Source organism: Cajanus cajan, chromosome 5, assembly GCF_000230855.2.
Source record: "Cajanus cajan strain Asha chromosome 5, NIPB_CcT2T_4, whole genome shotgun sequence".
Classification (NCBI taxonomy): Eukaryota; Viridiplantae; Streptophyta; class Magnoliopsida; order Fabales; family Fabaceae; genus Cajanus; species Cajanus cajan.
The window spans coordinates 59,700,986-59,717,589 of NC_138521.1; the positions used below are offsets into that span (position 1 = coordinate 59,700,986).

Consider the following 16,604-nt stretch of genomic DNA (forward strand, 5'->3'; position numbering starts at 1 on the left):
TTTATTACTTCTTACGCATTAAATGGATCCTCAATGTTTATATATATATATATATATATATATATATATATATATATATATAAAATATAATATAATATAATATAATATAATATAATAAAATTATATGTTGGGAACCGAAGTTCACATCACTTTCTTTATTTGCATTTTGCCTGCCGCTATTGGGCACTTTCATAAAAAGTAGCGCCTAATGTATCCAACACAAAAGGGCTAAATTAGTAAATCGCTTCACATTCTGATAATAGATTATATATATATATATAACTTATGTATTAATATCAAATATAAATAAATAAATTTTTGTGTTCCAGTGAATAAAAAATTGTAATCAAGAAAAAAATATTACTAAAAAAGTTACTTAAATTTTGAGATAAAATTGATCATTATTAACAATATCCGTAGATACTTCATATAGTTAAATAAATTATAATTAATTTTATCTTATTTAATAATATCACTTTTTATTATAAATTTATTATAATAGTTTTTTATATTAATATTGGTATAAAATATTTATTATTAAAAACAATGATTAATTTCTTTAAAGAGATTATAAGAATATTCTCTTTCAAACAAACATTGATAAAGAATAATTTGAGAATTAATGTTTTTTTAAATAAGATTAATAATTTTCTTAATTAATATATGTGTGTATTCTTTATATTGGAGATAAGAAAAAATATCTTACAGCATACTGGCATCTTCAATTGCCGCGTGGCGTGCACTATCTCTCATATTATTAAGGCATAGCGTCGCATGCTACTGAAAATTCCGTTACAAAATATTTGGATGTGGATGTCACTCATTTCTATTCATGTACAGAAGAAAAACACTCATTTCAATTCTCATGTCATTACCCCAATTCCACTACTTTACTTCTTGCTTTCCTATATATTGTTGATAAATGTAAATTACCCAATCAAATGTATACACGTAAGTTAGATGATTGCAGGAGGTTGATCATCTTAAATGATTGCACTTATTGTGGAAACATTTATTTATCAGTTAAATCAATGTTTAATACATCACTTGTTCATAAATTTTTAATAATTTTTAATTAGGCTGCAAATTGATTAATTATAATTAAGGTTTTCCTTTTTCTTTTAATTTAGTCTCGAAGATTAAAAGCCTATTTATAATCATTAAAATTTGATAAAATAATTTTTATATTTTCATATTTAAATAATCATATTAATTTGATTATTATTCTATGTTCATATGTATCATGTTTTAATTTCAATCCATAAGAATTTTCTTAATCTCTTTAATTATTAGATATTTATAAAAGTAAATAGATTAAAATCCGATAAACATGAATGAAAATGTAAAATAATAATTCAATTAATATGATTGTGTAAGTACACAAGGATATAAAAAATATTCTACCAAATTTCACGAATTGTAAACGAACTTCTAACTTTATGAACTAAATTATATAAATATATAAAAAAAAATAAAAATATCTAATTACATTTTTTTAATTTAGAGATCTAATTAAAATTTTACAAAAAAAAATAGAAATTAGATCGATGTGGTATTATGATTATATATTAGACATGTCAATTGTCTCATATAGATGATGTTAACGTATAGACCGATGATCATTTAGATGATATGATTCATGATGTTGGACAAAAGTTTTTCCAATGAATACATGTATGATAATTTGAAGTGCGATGTGAAGCAATCATTGTATTTGGGATGAACTAATTTTACACAGTTGTCAGCGAAGTTAATGTTCAACATGAAAGCAAAAATTTGGGGCACAAATAAAAGTTTAACTAAATTGTTGGAGTTGTTGAAGGATATAGTCCTAGAACATGATATATTTCCTAACCTAACTATAACTAAGTCAAAGTAAATATCGTGTTTGATAGGTATAGAGCACAAGAAGATTTATGTGTGCCTAATGATTGTATACTATACATAAATGTGTTTACATCAATGCATGAGTGCCCCTATTGACACTTCAAAAAGAAACATTATACAAGAAGTAGTGATGATAGAATAGAACAATAATAAATTTGAATTTCTTAAAAGTACAAATAATTTTAAATATTATGTTCTTATAATTAATTAACAGATTTAGATTTTAAATTAATCTATTGTCTATATTGTTAATTTAGGGACCTATACATATGTGATATCAACATAAATAATATTGTTGACATCATATTACTTGTAAGGTTTTTTTTTTTTTTTTAATTATGAAAAACTCTAAAAGTCATTAAGTATAAAAGATAAATGATCTTCTATGCCTCGTGATTCTTCCTTCATGTCCATTCCTTTTCTTTTTTTTCGGTACATTGAAGAAATGTCCTTTCCTTTAAGAACAAAAGTGAAAACATCAAAATTCACTTTTAAATATATGCAAATATAGCAACGATGGACAATTTAAGCCTAGTGATGCTAATGATTGGTCACTACATAGCGATGATACAAAAATTTGATCACTAATTGCTTTAATGATTAGGCTTTTTGCGATGAAGTTGTACTAGTTGCTAATTTGATCATTGAGCGGATTAGCGACCAAAATGGATAAATTAGTGACTAATTTTAAGTGTTGCTAAATACTATTTTTTTTTGTCTTAAATATTTCATTTAACTAGTGTTACAACTGCTAGCAATGTTATGAGCGGTAGACCCAATGCAAGAGAAAGGAACATTACTTACGTTCATTTCAACTCAAGCTATTTACATTATCATCTTTTAAAACATTAATTAATTTATTCACAAAGTTTGTAATATAATTAAATTTGATTAATATAGTTTTATATGCAAGATGATACATAAGTGTGACTATTGTATAATATATTGGATGAATGTCATAATTAAAGCGAGTATTACTAATTTTTGGGATCAGGTTAATATATATAATTTGTAGTTTGACAACTTAGAATAATTTTAATTTGATATTTATAATAGATAATATGCACTAATATGTTATTTATGTTTCAATTGTTTCAAGATAATCACTCACTGCCTCACAATGAGATTTTGGAAATACAACATGAGTGAGCAAGATTTGCTTTTTTAATCAGGAACAATTAAGATTGTATATACTTCCTTTCATAATTATATGCTTTTAGTTTGTTATAGCTTAAATTATAGTAGACTAGTTGGTAGTTTAATAATTAAGTATGAAATGAATAGGTACTTGTTGTATACTGGATGAATTAGAGTTCTTTGGACACAAATTTGGAGGAAGATTAGGAATTTGTTTGATTTTAATGTTATTTTTATTGTTTATGATAAATTATCAATTTTGATGTGTGTGCACTTGGAATTTCTATTTGTATTATAAGTTTTTTGTTTCAACAAAAAACAAAGAGAATATTAAAAAAAAAATATAATTATGTGTTGGTTGTAATCTTAATTAACGAATAATTAGTTCATTTCTAATTTGATTATTACCATCTAACATAGAAATGAACCAATTTTACATGATTAAGGTCACAAACATAGAACATAATCATTTCTATGTTCATTCAAAAGTTAAGTGATCAAGTTTTTATGTTTGGCTCCATCTAAGTCAACACTTAACTCTATAATAGACATAATAATTCCTCTAGTATTCTTAACAAAATATTTATAGTTTATGATGAATTTGATGTATGAAATCACTTTAATCTTTTTAAAAGTTCAAAAGTAAGAATTTTTGTGAGAATTTGAAGAATTTTAGATGTTATAACAAAGCTTGAGAAGGAGTAAATTTGTGTGTGTGTGTTTTTTGTTTTTTTTTGTTTAGGTGAAATCTAATGTTTTGATCGGTGAAGAAGAGAATTTTGAACGGGAGACAATTTGATAAATTCAATGTAAATTTTTTAGCAAAAAAAATGGAAATTTGAATTGTTTTGAGTGAAATAAGTTTTTTAACATTCTGACATTTTATTTTCCTAATATTTTACATCATGTTATTGACACATCAAAATTTATTTCAATGGCAAAATCTGTTAAATTTGAATGAAAAATTAATAGAAGAACTAATATTGCGTAATTGCAATAGTTAAATAGCTTAATTTACATTATTAAAATTTGGAGAATTAAAATTGTACAACTAGAAGAGAATTTGAAGAACTTAAAAGGAATTTAATTTATAAATAAAATTTAAAGCGAAGAAATTTGATTTACAATTCTTAAATTATACTTACTAAATTTCCCTAGAAATTTAAAGGTGACAAAACATGCTACTAGACCCAATGTTGACTAATGCAAGTTGGGAGCTATGGTGGGTTGGGTCAAAAAACCAAATTTTAATTTGGGCATGTAAATTGAAGGCTAAGCTTTGTAAAAACACATTATTTCATGCTTTTAGCAGTTTTTTTTTTCTTTTTACATTGGATTATGATCATATCAAATTAAAAGAGCACACTTTTAATTTGAACTCAAAATTTAAAGTCCAACTCTTATATTTTATCGAAGGATTTCGAATTGGACTCACTAAACCCAACCCATTTTACCACCTAAAATATTATCTTTCCTTTTATTCTCCACATTAACATTAATAAAGGTATAAAAAAACATATTTTTATTTTCCTCCTTTTTTTCATGAAAAAATTAGACAATGACTGTTTTTTCTTTCATTTTCTGTCTGCATTAAAATTTATCCCTGTTCTTCTCATCTATTAAAGAATGTGGAAAGTTATCGAATTATATTCTATAATTAATTTTATCAATTTATAAATATATTAAGTATCAAATATTGATACATATATAAAAGACATTATTAAAATATATATTTAATTGTATTTTTTGTTATGCATGTTTCATAATTCAACAAATTATTTTTGTTACCAAATTCTTGAAATTATACATTTTGTCATTCAACTTTTAAAATTTCTCACATTTATCATTGTATAAGTTGATTGTTGGGTTAAATAAATATTTAGTCTCTCAACATTTTAAGAATTCAATTTTTAATCTTTGTTGAATTTTTTTTCTAACTTTTAAATTTCATTAATTTTTTGTCACATAAATTAGTTAGTCCTAATTGTGATCAAGCCTCCTTTTATTAAGTGATGATTTGTGCTAAAAAAGTGATGACTAGCTTAGTTATTGATGTTCATGTTACTATATATTAATTAGATGCCGAATCATATGATATGTGTAATTTTCTATTTACTCTAACAATTATTAAGCTATGTGGGTATATGAATTGGTAGTCATGTGGGTATATGATTTGGTTGAATAAAAAAATTACATGTGTTATGTGATTTAACATCTACCAAACAATCACATGAATACTAATAGTCTGATAAGCTATAATTTATTACCATGCCTATTATTACTTAACAAAGAAGACTTAATCCAAAAACTAATTAATTTATGTGATGAAAAATTAATGGAAGGTTAAAAGTTAACAAAAACTTTAATAAAGAATAAAAATTCAATTCTTAAAAATTGAAAAATTAAAAACTTATTTAACATTTGATTGTTTGATACAGTTAATTAATCGCAGACGACATAGAAGATTGATGTATCAAATAAATCATTCATTCTTATGTTAAACAGTTCATGTTAGTGACCAATATGTGATGTGAACGATCCATTTAAACGTTGAAGATCATTTTTTAACTGAGAGAGGACTAGGATTTTTATTCCTGATTAACTTTGTTGCCTTTCACCAGATGATATTGCAGCAAGTGGGTTGACAATTAAGTGTGCAACTTGCTCGACATGAGTTGATCTTCAACGGTGGCTAGCTGGGTCATTTATTTGCTGCTCTACCAGCAAGTGATTATTTCTTTAATTTTTTACGGACTATGCAAGGCACCATCCAAGGTTTTAGCTAGCATTCACGTGCCTTGTAGTGCTGCATAGATAATAGATTAATTGCCTCCAAAGTGAATCACCTAAGGAGAAATATTATTTCTGTTGCTGATTCGTTTCTCGTCTCTTTTTTTGCGATCAACAACCAGAAACCACTTTTCACTTCCTCTTCTGACGTAGTTTTTCGTCACCGGTTGTTTTCTATAGCAACTAATTATCTTATATACTTTTAAAGAGTTAATCACCTATACATTGTCAGTGTAATTTTAAAGTTTTATTGGTTATCAGTGTAAATGAGCCAGTGTAAATATGATTGGTTATCAATGTAAAATTTTTTATACTAATAATGTATAGGTGATTAACTCACTTTTAAATATATTCTTTATTATGTTGAGCACTGAGAGAGTTACCACACATACGCTCACGATTTTGCTTTTAGACATCACCCAAAATACCTCTCAATTAAAGAGATAACTGTGTATATAAACCTATATTCATCCTCTTGTTTGAACGATATGAAATTTTACTTGATATTATTCATTAAAAGTTATCAGAAATCATAAAATTTACTCGATACTAATAATTTTGTAATTTTCACTATTAAGAAAGAATGCAACTAATTATTATATTAAATGTGAAATCAAATATGCACTATATAAATCATATAATTCCTTATATTTGTCAGATAATATCTAATAAAAATATTCTTTCACGAAAAATCTAATAATAAAATCGTATGTTAGAATGCAAAAGAATGCCAAACGCCATGCTAAATTGACTTATGGACAGTAATATACATCGATCGTAACATAATGTAAAGGAAGAGATTTGGTAAATGTTAATCAACATATTTATCATATTTATTTATTTATTCCACAGAGAGAGGGGGAAAAGATTCATGAAAATCTGTGCTTTCTACGTTCCACTTTTTCAGTGCACAAATATAGGATTTGGTCACGGCTTGTCACTTTATTCTCCAAAAGATGAATTCAATTCTGAATTGACCTTTTACTGTTCATGTTCCAGAATAATTTTCAGTGCAGCATAGGGCAATGGGGCACTCAGCATAATCTCTCTCTATATTTTAAGCGGAAAAAATTAGTTGTCTTTTTTTTTTTTTTTTTTTTTTTTATTCATGTAGCTTTGCTGTCTCCACAAATAATTTGTAGTACATGTAGATGCCATGTCCTCTCGTGTGCCACACCACAACCAGCCACCAAATTAATTGCCATGCCCTTTGTGGCTCTGTTGTGCTGTCTGAAAAAGTTGCCTCAGTTTCTAATTATTCATCAAGCCCGAAAATAACACGTCGTTCAAAATTTCTATCATTTTTGGACAACAATGCTTGAGAGATTGACCATGGATATCCACTTACGCATATCAGTTTTGGAGCTGAACTCAACATGCTAGAAACCTTGTAGGGTGGTCCTGTAGATATTAAACCTAGAGTGAAGAATGAAACAGTGGATAAATATTAGCCACATCTCGTGTTTGTTGCTCTACTGGCTTTTCTTGTCTTAGCTAAGATTTTCTTTTAGGAAATTGTCTGTTCGGCACATTGTCAAAGTAGATATCACATTTCAAAATGTTTGGCAGAATAGAGAGACTGATATGTGATTCTAATTCATGCATGAAAAGTTGTAACTACTTTTTGCATAATTACATTTTGGCTGAGAAAGTGTCATTATCCTTTGCAATTTTTCAAATGACATGTTTCGCCACAATTTCAATATATCACATTAGAGATATATCTTTAACTCCATTAATTAGAGATATTTCTCTTGCGCAAAAGAAAAAGTCATGAAGAGTCGTAATTTTAGATTATAATATCCACATTAAATCGATGCCATATAATAAGCAAATAATTTGTAAGATATATATATGATACTTTTTATTATTATTATAAATATATGAATAGCTTTGAACTCTAATCCTTTATGTTGATATATATATATATATATATATATATATATATATATATTTTTTTTTTTTTTTTTCCTGAAAAGGATTGCCAATAACATCTCTGAATTTTTATAGTTCAATTTGTTTAAAATTTTCACTAAGTTTTTAGTTTATTTTTCAGTAAAAGCCGCTAATAACTTTCTGTAAAGGAAAAAATGTTAAACATTTTTACTTTCTGACATCAATAAATATGTTAACACGTTATATATCTTTTATTGTCTCACTCTTTCATTAAATGAAATAAAACATAAATAACATAACATTAATATAACAGTGAATGTTAGTACGCTAACAAAAATTGGATCTACCAAAAGTCATAAGTTACTACAACCATTTTCCTCTATATTTATTAATTCTCTTTATCTATCTTAATATTGCATATCGCCGACTAATTATATATATATTTATATATATATCCAAAGTAATTTTCCTCTAACAACAAAGATGGAAACTAAAAACTCAACAATCAGATCGAAGATTACTAAATTAGGGGGGAAAATAGAAAAAAAGGAAGGAAATGAATTGATGAATAGCAGCCAGGTTGTGGCCAACTTGGGAACACTGATGCTGAGTTGAAAACTCCACCATTTGATTTTGATGTGTGCAAGTTTGTGGTCCAATTATTCCCGCATAAAACACGTACGTGGGTCTTCCCCGTTCCGATCCTTTGAATTATGTCTCTCATTGCTTCGATGCGTCTCTATGATGATATCTACAATGTAAGTGAAGCAATTTTACAAGAGGCAACATTGCTGGTTATCTTACTAACAGACTGAAGAATGAATATCCCAACTCGTTCCACTAAGCATTGCATGAATACCAAACATACTCATAAAGCACCGACCAACCAATACAAATCCTTAACATGATTATGTTATGGGTATATATATATGCAGTACAATTGATTTCATTCTATTTAAGCTTGTGAAAGACCTTGTTAACAATTACATTGCCAATATCCATGGCCCACTAACTATTCAATCTTCTAAGGTTGTTATATATAGATATTAATTGCTTGTGGTGAACTCCATGGAAACAGATGAATAACACACTCAACCTTTTTTTTTATTATTTTTTTTTGGGAATTAACATAAAGTTTTAGTTTCCACTTATGTGAGCAAAAATAGGCACTGTGCGATAACAAAAATAAGAATAAAAAACAAAAAATAACACCAAAACTTTTATGTGAAAACCTTTTTTATATGAGCAAAGAAAAATCATGAAACCTAATCTAATAAAAGATCTTTATTATGAAAGTAGTATTACAAATAATTTTTATTTTTTAAGAGAATCACTAAAAAATAATCACATCCTCTTAGATGATTATTTCTCAATTGTCCGGGTGTCATGAAAACAACTTTATTTCTATCAAAGAGGAATATAAAAATTTTCTCACTCTAATTGTCTCTTTCTTACTTTAGAATAAATTGAAAGAAATTCACCTCTCTTTATAGATGGTGACTCTTTTTTGATGATAATCTCTTCTAATCGGTGATTACTGTCATCATAAATCTCTCTATTTATAAGAATTGAAATGATATTTATTCATAATTCGTCTCCTCGTTCAAGACTCTTTATTCGGTGCTTCATCTATTTAAATTTTTTTTTTTTTAACATTTTTAATGTGCAAACACATCAACATCACCAAATATATATGTGCTGCCAGAATTCATGGCTTCTCATGACAAATTGCAACTTCTAGTTCAAAATTGAAAGGATGTTGTCAAGCCTGGCCTAAAATATCGGGCTTATTCACAACATGGTTTAGCCCTATCAATTAAACTTAATATCTTATGTTGAGATACAGCGGCATGAACTGTTGTGAAAAATTGTAGAGTCTACCAATTTTGTATTTATTTTCATTTCTTGGCTGTCATTGTTCATTTCTTGCTGTACCCAAGAGACTGATTTCAGAGTACTTTTCGGAAAAATCATTATGTTATCTAGACAATTAAATAGACAAGGAATTTAGGTTCATAGAAGTAGATTAACGAGAAATAAAATGAATAACTTAGTTATACAGTTATAAATGGAGTTCGGTAGAATTTATATAAATACCTTTTTCTACACCAACCCCTTAGTTATACTGGTCTAGTTTGGAAGATCATATATAAATATCTAATGATAGTTCTATAAGATATTCTTAGCATATATTTGAAAGTTCTTCAACGTAGTTTATAAGAATAAATTGTGTAGAGTTTGTAAATGATTTTGTTTTTGTTTTTTTTTTTTTTTTATATTCTGACAAGACCAAATGTAAATAATATGGCTTTTTTTTTTCATTCTCCATTTTACTTTTTTTTTTATTATTATTTATCCACCTAAACACATCATTAAGTTTTGCTAGACCAACCCCGCCCCTTAGTTATATAATGAAAAAAAATACATCAGTTATACATTTTTTTTTTATAACTTTTGTCCACTTTATATAATGCATATATATCGGCTGAACACATATTTTTGTGCAAAGTGTGCAACAAACATTTAATCAGGTACAAAATATTTCCATGTTGATTGGAGAAACAACTAAAATAGAAAATATTTTTTAATGATGGTTAAAATAACAACTTAGATAGTAATTCTATAAAAAAAAAAATGCAATTTGCAATTGCTCTACTTTGTTTTCAACCTTTTGTTCCTCTTTGTTTCTTGTTTTTTTTCTTTTGTTCTTCTCATACATTCATGTAAATTATTTCTCTCTTTTGTTTCTATTTTTGTTTTGTTTTATTTTTTTTTCTAATGTTTTCTATTAATATTTATTGAATGTTAATGTTTTGTGATAATGTGGAAGCGAAAAACATGATGGTAGAAGTGACGAATTTGATGGTGAAAGATGATGTGAAGAGAATTGCGGAAGTAAATATGGTGGACGAAGTGTTAGTGGTGAAATGTGAGAGATGTCATGGTGCCATATTGGAAGATGTGAAGGATAAAAAAGCAACAACAAAAGAAAGAAATACAAGAGAAAAATGATTAACTTAAACAAAAAATATTTCATGTTGATTGTTTTTATAAACAATGCAAGAAAGATGAAAATTTATGTCACTTCATTGATCGAAGATTTTCTATATTGCTTGTATCTATAACAAGTCTAGCTAGAATTGGGAAAGTGTGTTGATTGATTTTTCCCTTACTTACTTTTCAATGTCTCCTCTTGTAATTTTGTGTTTTATTTTTGTTATGCCTTGCTAAATTACAAGTTAGAATAGCGACGTGGTTTGAACATTTGATTACCAATGTTAATTTGATTTGTACCCTTTTTGTATTGATTTAATTGTCTTGTTATTTTAATTTTGTATAAAAAAATTAATTAATCTAAGTATTGTGTAATTTAATTAATAGTACATGAAAATTTTATGTTAATTGATAGAAACACAAAACAATCCATTTAGAAACTTGCATGACAAACATGTTTTATGAACTTCCAATTAGGTTGTTTTATGAACTTCCAATTAGGTTAGTTAGTTAATGTAATCAATCTTTTGTATTCATGCTTTGCTTTGTATAAATGACCTATTTTGGGATTTGTATGTGATAAAAATTGTTAATTTTCATGGCCTAAAGTAATTAAAAATTGAGAATCAAATTTATCAATAAGATTAGGATTCAATTAATTTATGATTTGGATAATTAAGAACAATTAAAGCCATAATCCTATGTTCTTTAAATTTTTGAATCCCAATTAAATTTAAACTCTCGATCAATATATAAGATATTAAGTTCTTGTAAATTGTAGTGATGTTTTTCCCATTATAAAATTTGATAACTCAAACAACAAACATTATACAATATTGTATTTGATAAACTAGTACTTCTATATATTTTAAGTGCAACTCAAAGTCAGGAAAATAATAAATAAATAGTAAACACCACCATAATACATTCTTCAATTGATATTGTTATTTTTTTCCCCTTTCTTTTTTTCTTTTTCTTTTTCCATTTCTTCATCACCATCTTCATCTTTATCCTCATTCTCGTCTTTGTTTTCCTCCTCTTCATCTTCAATGTCATCCTCATCATTTTCCTACCAATTGAAAATTATACTTTATATGATAATATTTGTATCTACTCTTATTATCATCAATTTAAAATACTAATTTACATGAATTTAGAATAATAATAATTGGTATAACTCGTCCTTTTTCTTTTGGTAATAAAAAATCTTAAATTGTGTTCATATTCTTTGTTATTTGTGGATCATGAATATGATGATTGCAACATTCACCATTTTATTGTGCCTTTACTGAAAAAAAAAACCTCTAATGTTATTATTGAAATCATATATTCAAAAAGATAACAGGGATGAAACACTAAATTGCTATTAACTTAAATGTATTAAAATGTATTGGTATGATTGAGTTGATGTGTTCATAAAGACAAAAATACTAATCGTTATTTATGTTAATCATAATCCTAAATAATCACATAAAAAATCATGATAAGATAGAGGAGAATAGTAACTAATCCAACTGAAAAAGTGGAAATACGGGAACTAGTCCTAAAGGTTAAACTAACTTATGAAGTAAAAAAAAAACTTATTCTAATTCCATTAGTTATTAAATTTCACAATAAAAGAAATAAATTAAAGTTTCATTTTCTTTATATAATTAATCATCTATACTATATAAGAATGGGAATAATATTGTTTATAGCATTCAGTAAAAACCTAGAGTTCAAAATATGACTGCTAGAAGTGATAATTTGTATACATTCTTCACGTTACATTTTGCCTCCAATAAATGAATATTTAAATAATGTATCCATCGACTGAATTTAGATGAATTCAACATGATCCAAAAGTATTTGATTCCATAAAATATAAAAAGCAATATACTCCGATAAAATTTGTCAATCACCTATGATTTCTCTGAGAAAAATGAAAATACAATTACCTCATCATCAACATCCTCTTCATCATCCTCCTGTTCACAAGTCAACTATCATTAGGAATATAACAGGAAAAATAACAACAGTAAAAAGAATAAATATGTGAGATCTGAAAGTACGACAGGTATATATCATAGAGAAGATTAAAAAAAAGAAAAAAAGGTGATAGTGAGCTTACATTGTTGAAAGACGAAAGTGGATTTGGCCATAACTCGTTCTTTATTAATTCAGCAACCTGCATTTAGAGTGAAATATTGCCCAAGATCAATTGTGAAAAAGAAAAAGAAAATACCTAAAGAACTTCAATGATTGTAAATAAAGAGACGGGAAACCTAAGCTAAGGTGGTGGATGCACATATCTGGAAAGAAATTTACAATGCCAGAAAATATAATATACCTCATCATGAATGTCATGCATATCATCTTTCTGCTTACAATCACTAAACCAACGAAAGAAACTGCATTTATTGGCATAAAAATTTGAAATATTAACCATTTTTCCATGAAGTATTGGTAATAGGAGCATTGATAACATTTTCTTCAAATATATAATTAACAATTAAGAACAAGAAAAGTTTCTACAATATCTACTTTACCAACTTATCTTAAAATCATCCTGTAATGGTCGGTCAGGGTATTAAGGATTTGTATGTCTTTATCCTTGCTAAGATTTCAAAACGATATTGAAGATTTCTAACTGGCATAAAGAGATTAGTTCTACCAACTCTTAACAAGTCAATACTTTCCACATTCGAATATTTTAAATAGTTGTTCTCGTATAGAAAATAATGCTACAATATAGAAAAAGTTTGGTACACAATAGTAAAGTTTTACAGGGAAAAGGATATTGAAAATCATGTTTTTTTGAATCAAAAGTTGAATTTGGTTTGTAATCCAAACGGGAATCACTAACCAAATTCCTCTTCTCAATGTGCTAATTGATCAATTGGAATGTAATGATTCATTAAGTTATGATCACAAACAAATTTGTACGAGAAGAATAACAAGTGAACTCTTTGCATCTATATGAACATGACTTAATTTCTTTGTTCATAATATCGTTAGGCTTAGAAGAAAAAGAAAAAAAAAAAAAAAAACTAAAGGCTTCAACCTGGAATCAAACCGCTTGTTCCTTTTCTTGTCATGATCGACTCCACTGCGTATTCCCTGTAAGGTTAAGGATAATGTTTCAAATTGGAAATAAAAGAGAAAAAAAAAAGGTACAAGTTTTAGATGCAAATAGCAAAGAAAAAGTGAATTCATAGCCTTACCTTGCCCTCTTTCCATTTTATGGGGCTAGCAGTTATCTTTTTTGTTCCATCTTCAAGGATGGTAAAAGCCTTTGTAAGCTTTGTATTCTCAAAATATGGATTAGGATTGAAATTCTGAACAAAAAATAATGAAAAACTAGTCATTTTAGTCAAAAATAGAAAATTAACGTCTGGTTGTTCTTCAAAGAACAGAAGAAGCATGACTTCACATAATAGACCATAAACTTTCATGACGATCTAAAAGAAATCACTTTTACAAAGAAAAGCACCACTTAAAGAAAGAAAATGGATTTTTAATTTTAGGGAGGGAGAGGGGAGAGGGTGACAAAGAGAGGAAGGAAAACTTACAAAGTTTATTTTGTAGTCTGAGTTGACATCTTTGTTATCTTCAACCTCAAGAGAGTGCATATACTTAAACATCTGCCAAATAAAGGGTGTTGACAATGACTTAAACTTTATCAATAGGTGTTATCAGTAATCATAGGAAAAATTTAAAATATTGAAAACATTCTCGATCATGGGAACTTCACGAAACACCCTAGGTAAATAAATAAATTGAATCTAACAAAAGGCAAAATTTACCATAAATGTAAAATATCACAAGTGTGAGGAAAGAAACCAAACCTTTCGATCCTCATAGTTCAAAATGTCATAGAGGACAGGATGACTCATAAACTACACAAGCAAAACAAAAGCAAAATCAAATTGTTTTAATTTTTAACCATCATATGAATAATCAAATTAACAGAAAGACAAAAAAAAAAACTCACAGCAGTCAACCAGAAATAAGGAATTAATTTGGTGATCTCATTTCGCATATCATAAACTGGCTTCCTTTTCTCATTGTACTTTTGTGCAATTTTGAGAAACTTAACACATTGCTTTTCATTGATCTACAACGACATTCAAATTAGTCATCAATTGACATAAAAATAAATAACATCCATAGCCACAATTTATAAAGTTGCATTACACTATGCTAAGTTTACGTTAATTCAAAGAATCAATAAATTTCATGATGATTTAGAACAGAGAATGGAAATCTAAATATAAAAAATTAGATATATGATTTCAATCGAAAATTGAGAGTTTAACATAGAATGGTGACAAGGATCGGAAGTGACAACCTTTTCAAGCTTATCTTGTACTTCTTGAAATTTCTCAAAGGAAAGGACGAGTTCTTCGTTAATATTATGCTTGAAATTTTCTTCAACTTTCAACTTCTTTGACTTGTTGCCGACCATTTTCACCTCACTATTGTGTCTCTACTCCAAATGTGTGTGCAGTTGTTTATCGTGGTTGTGGAAATAAAATGAAAAGGGGGGTAAAAAAATACTATAAATTTTAGGTTTTGTAGGTTTATTTTCGATGTGCCCAAGAATGTTAATAAGATATCTCAGGATATCTCAGGAAAAAAGTTCATCAAGGGTATCTCATGACATCTCAGCATGTACCTATTTGTAATTCGAATTATCTCAGGACATTTAAGGAAAAAAGTCCATCAAGAGGCATTTTTATCATTGCAAAAGTGATCTATAATTATCTCAGGACGTTTTAGAAAATGTTAGATAAACTATAATTTAAGTTGATCTTTTAAAATATAGATTTAGACAGTATTTAATTTTTACAACATTAAAAGACAGTATTTAATTTATTTTCTTAATTCTCTTTTTTGTGGAAGGAAGAATTATATTTAAATAAATTTTATAAAAAATTATTTCTAAAAAAGTAAAAGTATTTTTAATGAAAAAAATAAAAATAAACCCACAAAATATTAAATATTATTTATATATTAGTTGTATTTTTTTCGTAACTTTTCCCGTTTTTCTACTACATTTATAATAGTTACAAGAAAGAATTTATACTGTTAAAGAAAAAACGAATTACAAAAAGTGCCTCTTCAAACACTGTTTTAGTTAGATAAATTGTAAATATTCAAGTTGCTCTTCTAAAATATATACTTAGATAGTATTTAATTTGTGCAACAAAAGAAGAAAATATTCAATCTATTTTTCAAATTTATCTTTTTGTTGAAGGAAGAATTCAAAACAAAATTTTAAAAAATAGTATTTTTAAAGAAGAAAGATTCATAAAAGTTACAATTTTAAAAGTAAGTTTTTTTCCCCTTATGAACAAGAATTAAAAAATATATATATATATACAAAAGTAGTGTTTTTATGTTAGTAATGTGAAGCAAATTCTACTTATAAAGAGAAAACAAGAAATTTTAAAGATCTATGTGTCAAACACTATACGTATTAGGTAAATTTTAAATATTCAAAATCTCTATTTAGACAGCATTTCATCTTTACACAAAAGGAAATGACAGTATTTAATCTTTTTTTTTTAATTTTTCTTTTTTGTTAAAGGAAGAATTTAAATCAAATAATTTTTTAATAAATTTCTTAAAAATAAGAGTGTTTTTTAAAATTTCAGGGAAAATAAAAAATAGATGGCAGTATTTAATCTGTTATTTTTAATTTCTCTTTTTGTTAAAGGAAGAATTTAAATCGAATAAATTTTTAATAAATTTCTTAAAAATAAGAGTGTTTTTTAAAAACAAAATTGAGAAAATTTCAAAGAAAATAAAAAATAGTGTCTTATATACATACATACATACATATATATATATATATATATATATATATATATATATATATATATATATTTGCATTTTCTTCCTTTTCAACATACATA

At 26.6% G+C, this 16,604-nt stretch overlaps 1 protein-coding gene across 1 annotated transcript; it reads right to left on the reverse strand.

Annotated features, from left to right (window-relative positions):
* Window positions 1-11,492: 11,492 nt before the first annotated feature.
* Window positions 11,493-16,010, reverse strand: LOC109809320 (NAP1-related protein 2). Its single transcript, XM_020372587.3, has 10 exons — window positions 15,035-16,010; window positions 14,678-14,800; window positions 14,532-14,582; window positions 14,256-14,327; window positions 13,908-14,021; window positions 13,748-13,803; window positions 13,034-13,094; window positions 12,815-12,871; window positions 12,642-12,671; window positions 11,493-11,773 (listed from the first exon to the last, which is right to left on the reverse strand). Exons 1-10 carry the CDS (start codon window positions 15,149-15,151, stop codon window positions 11,636-11,638), a joined length of 819 nt encoding a protein of 272 aa, XP_020228176.1. The 5' UTR covers window positions 15,152-16,010; the 3' UTR covers window positions 11,493-11,635.
* Window positions 16,011-16,604: the final 594 nt, after the last annotated feature.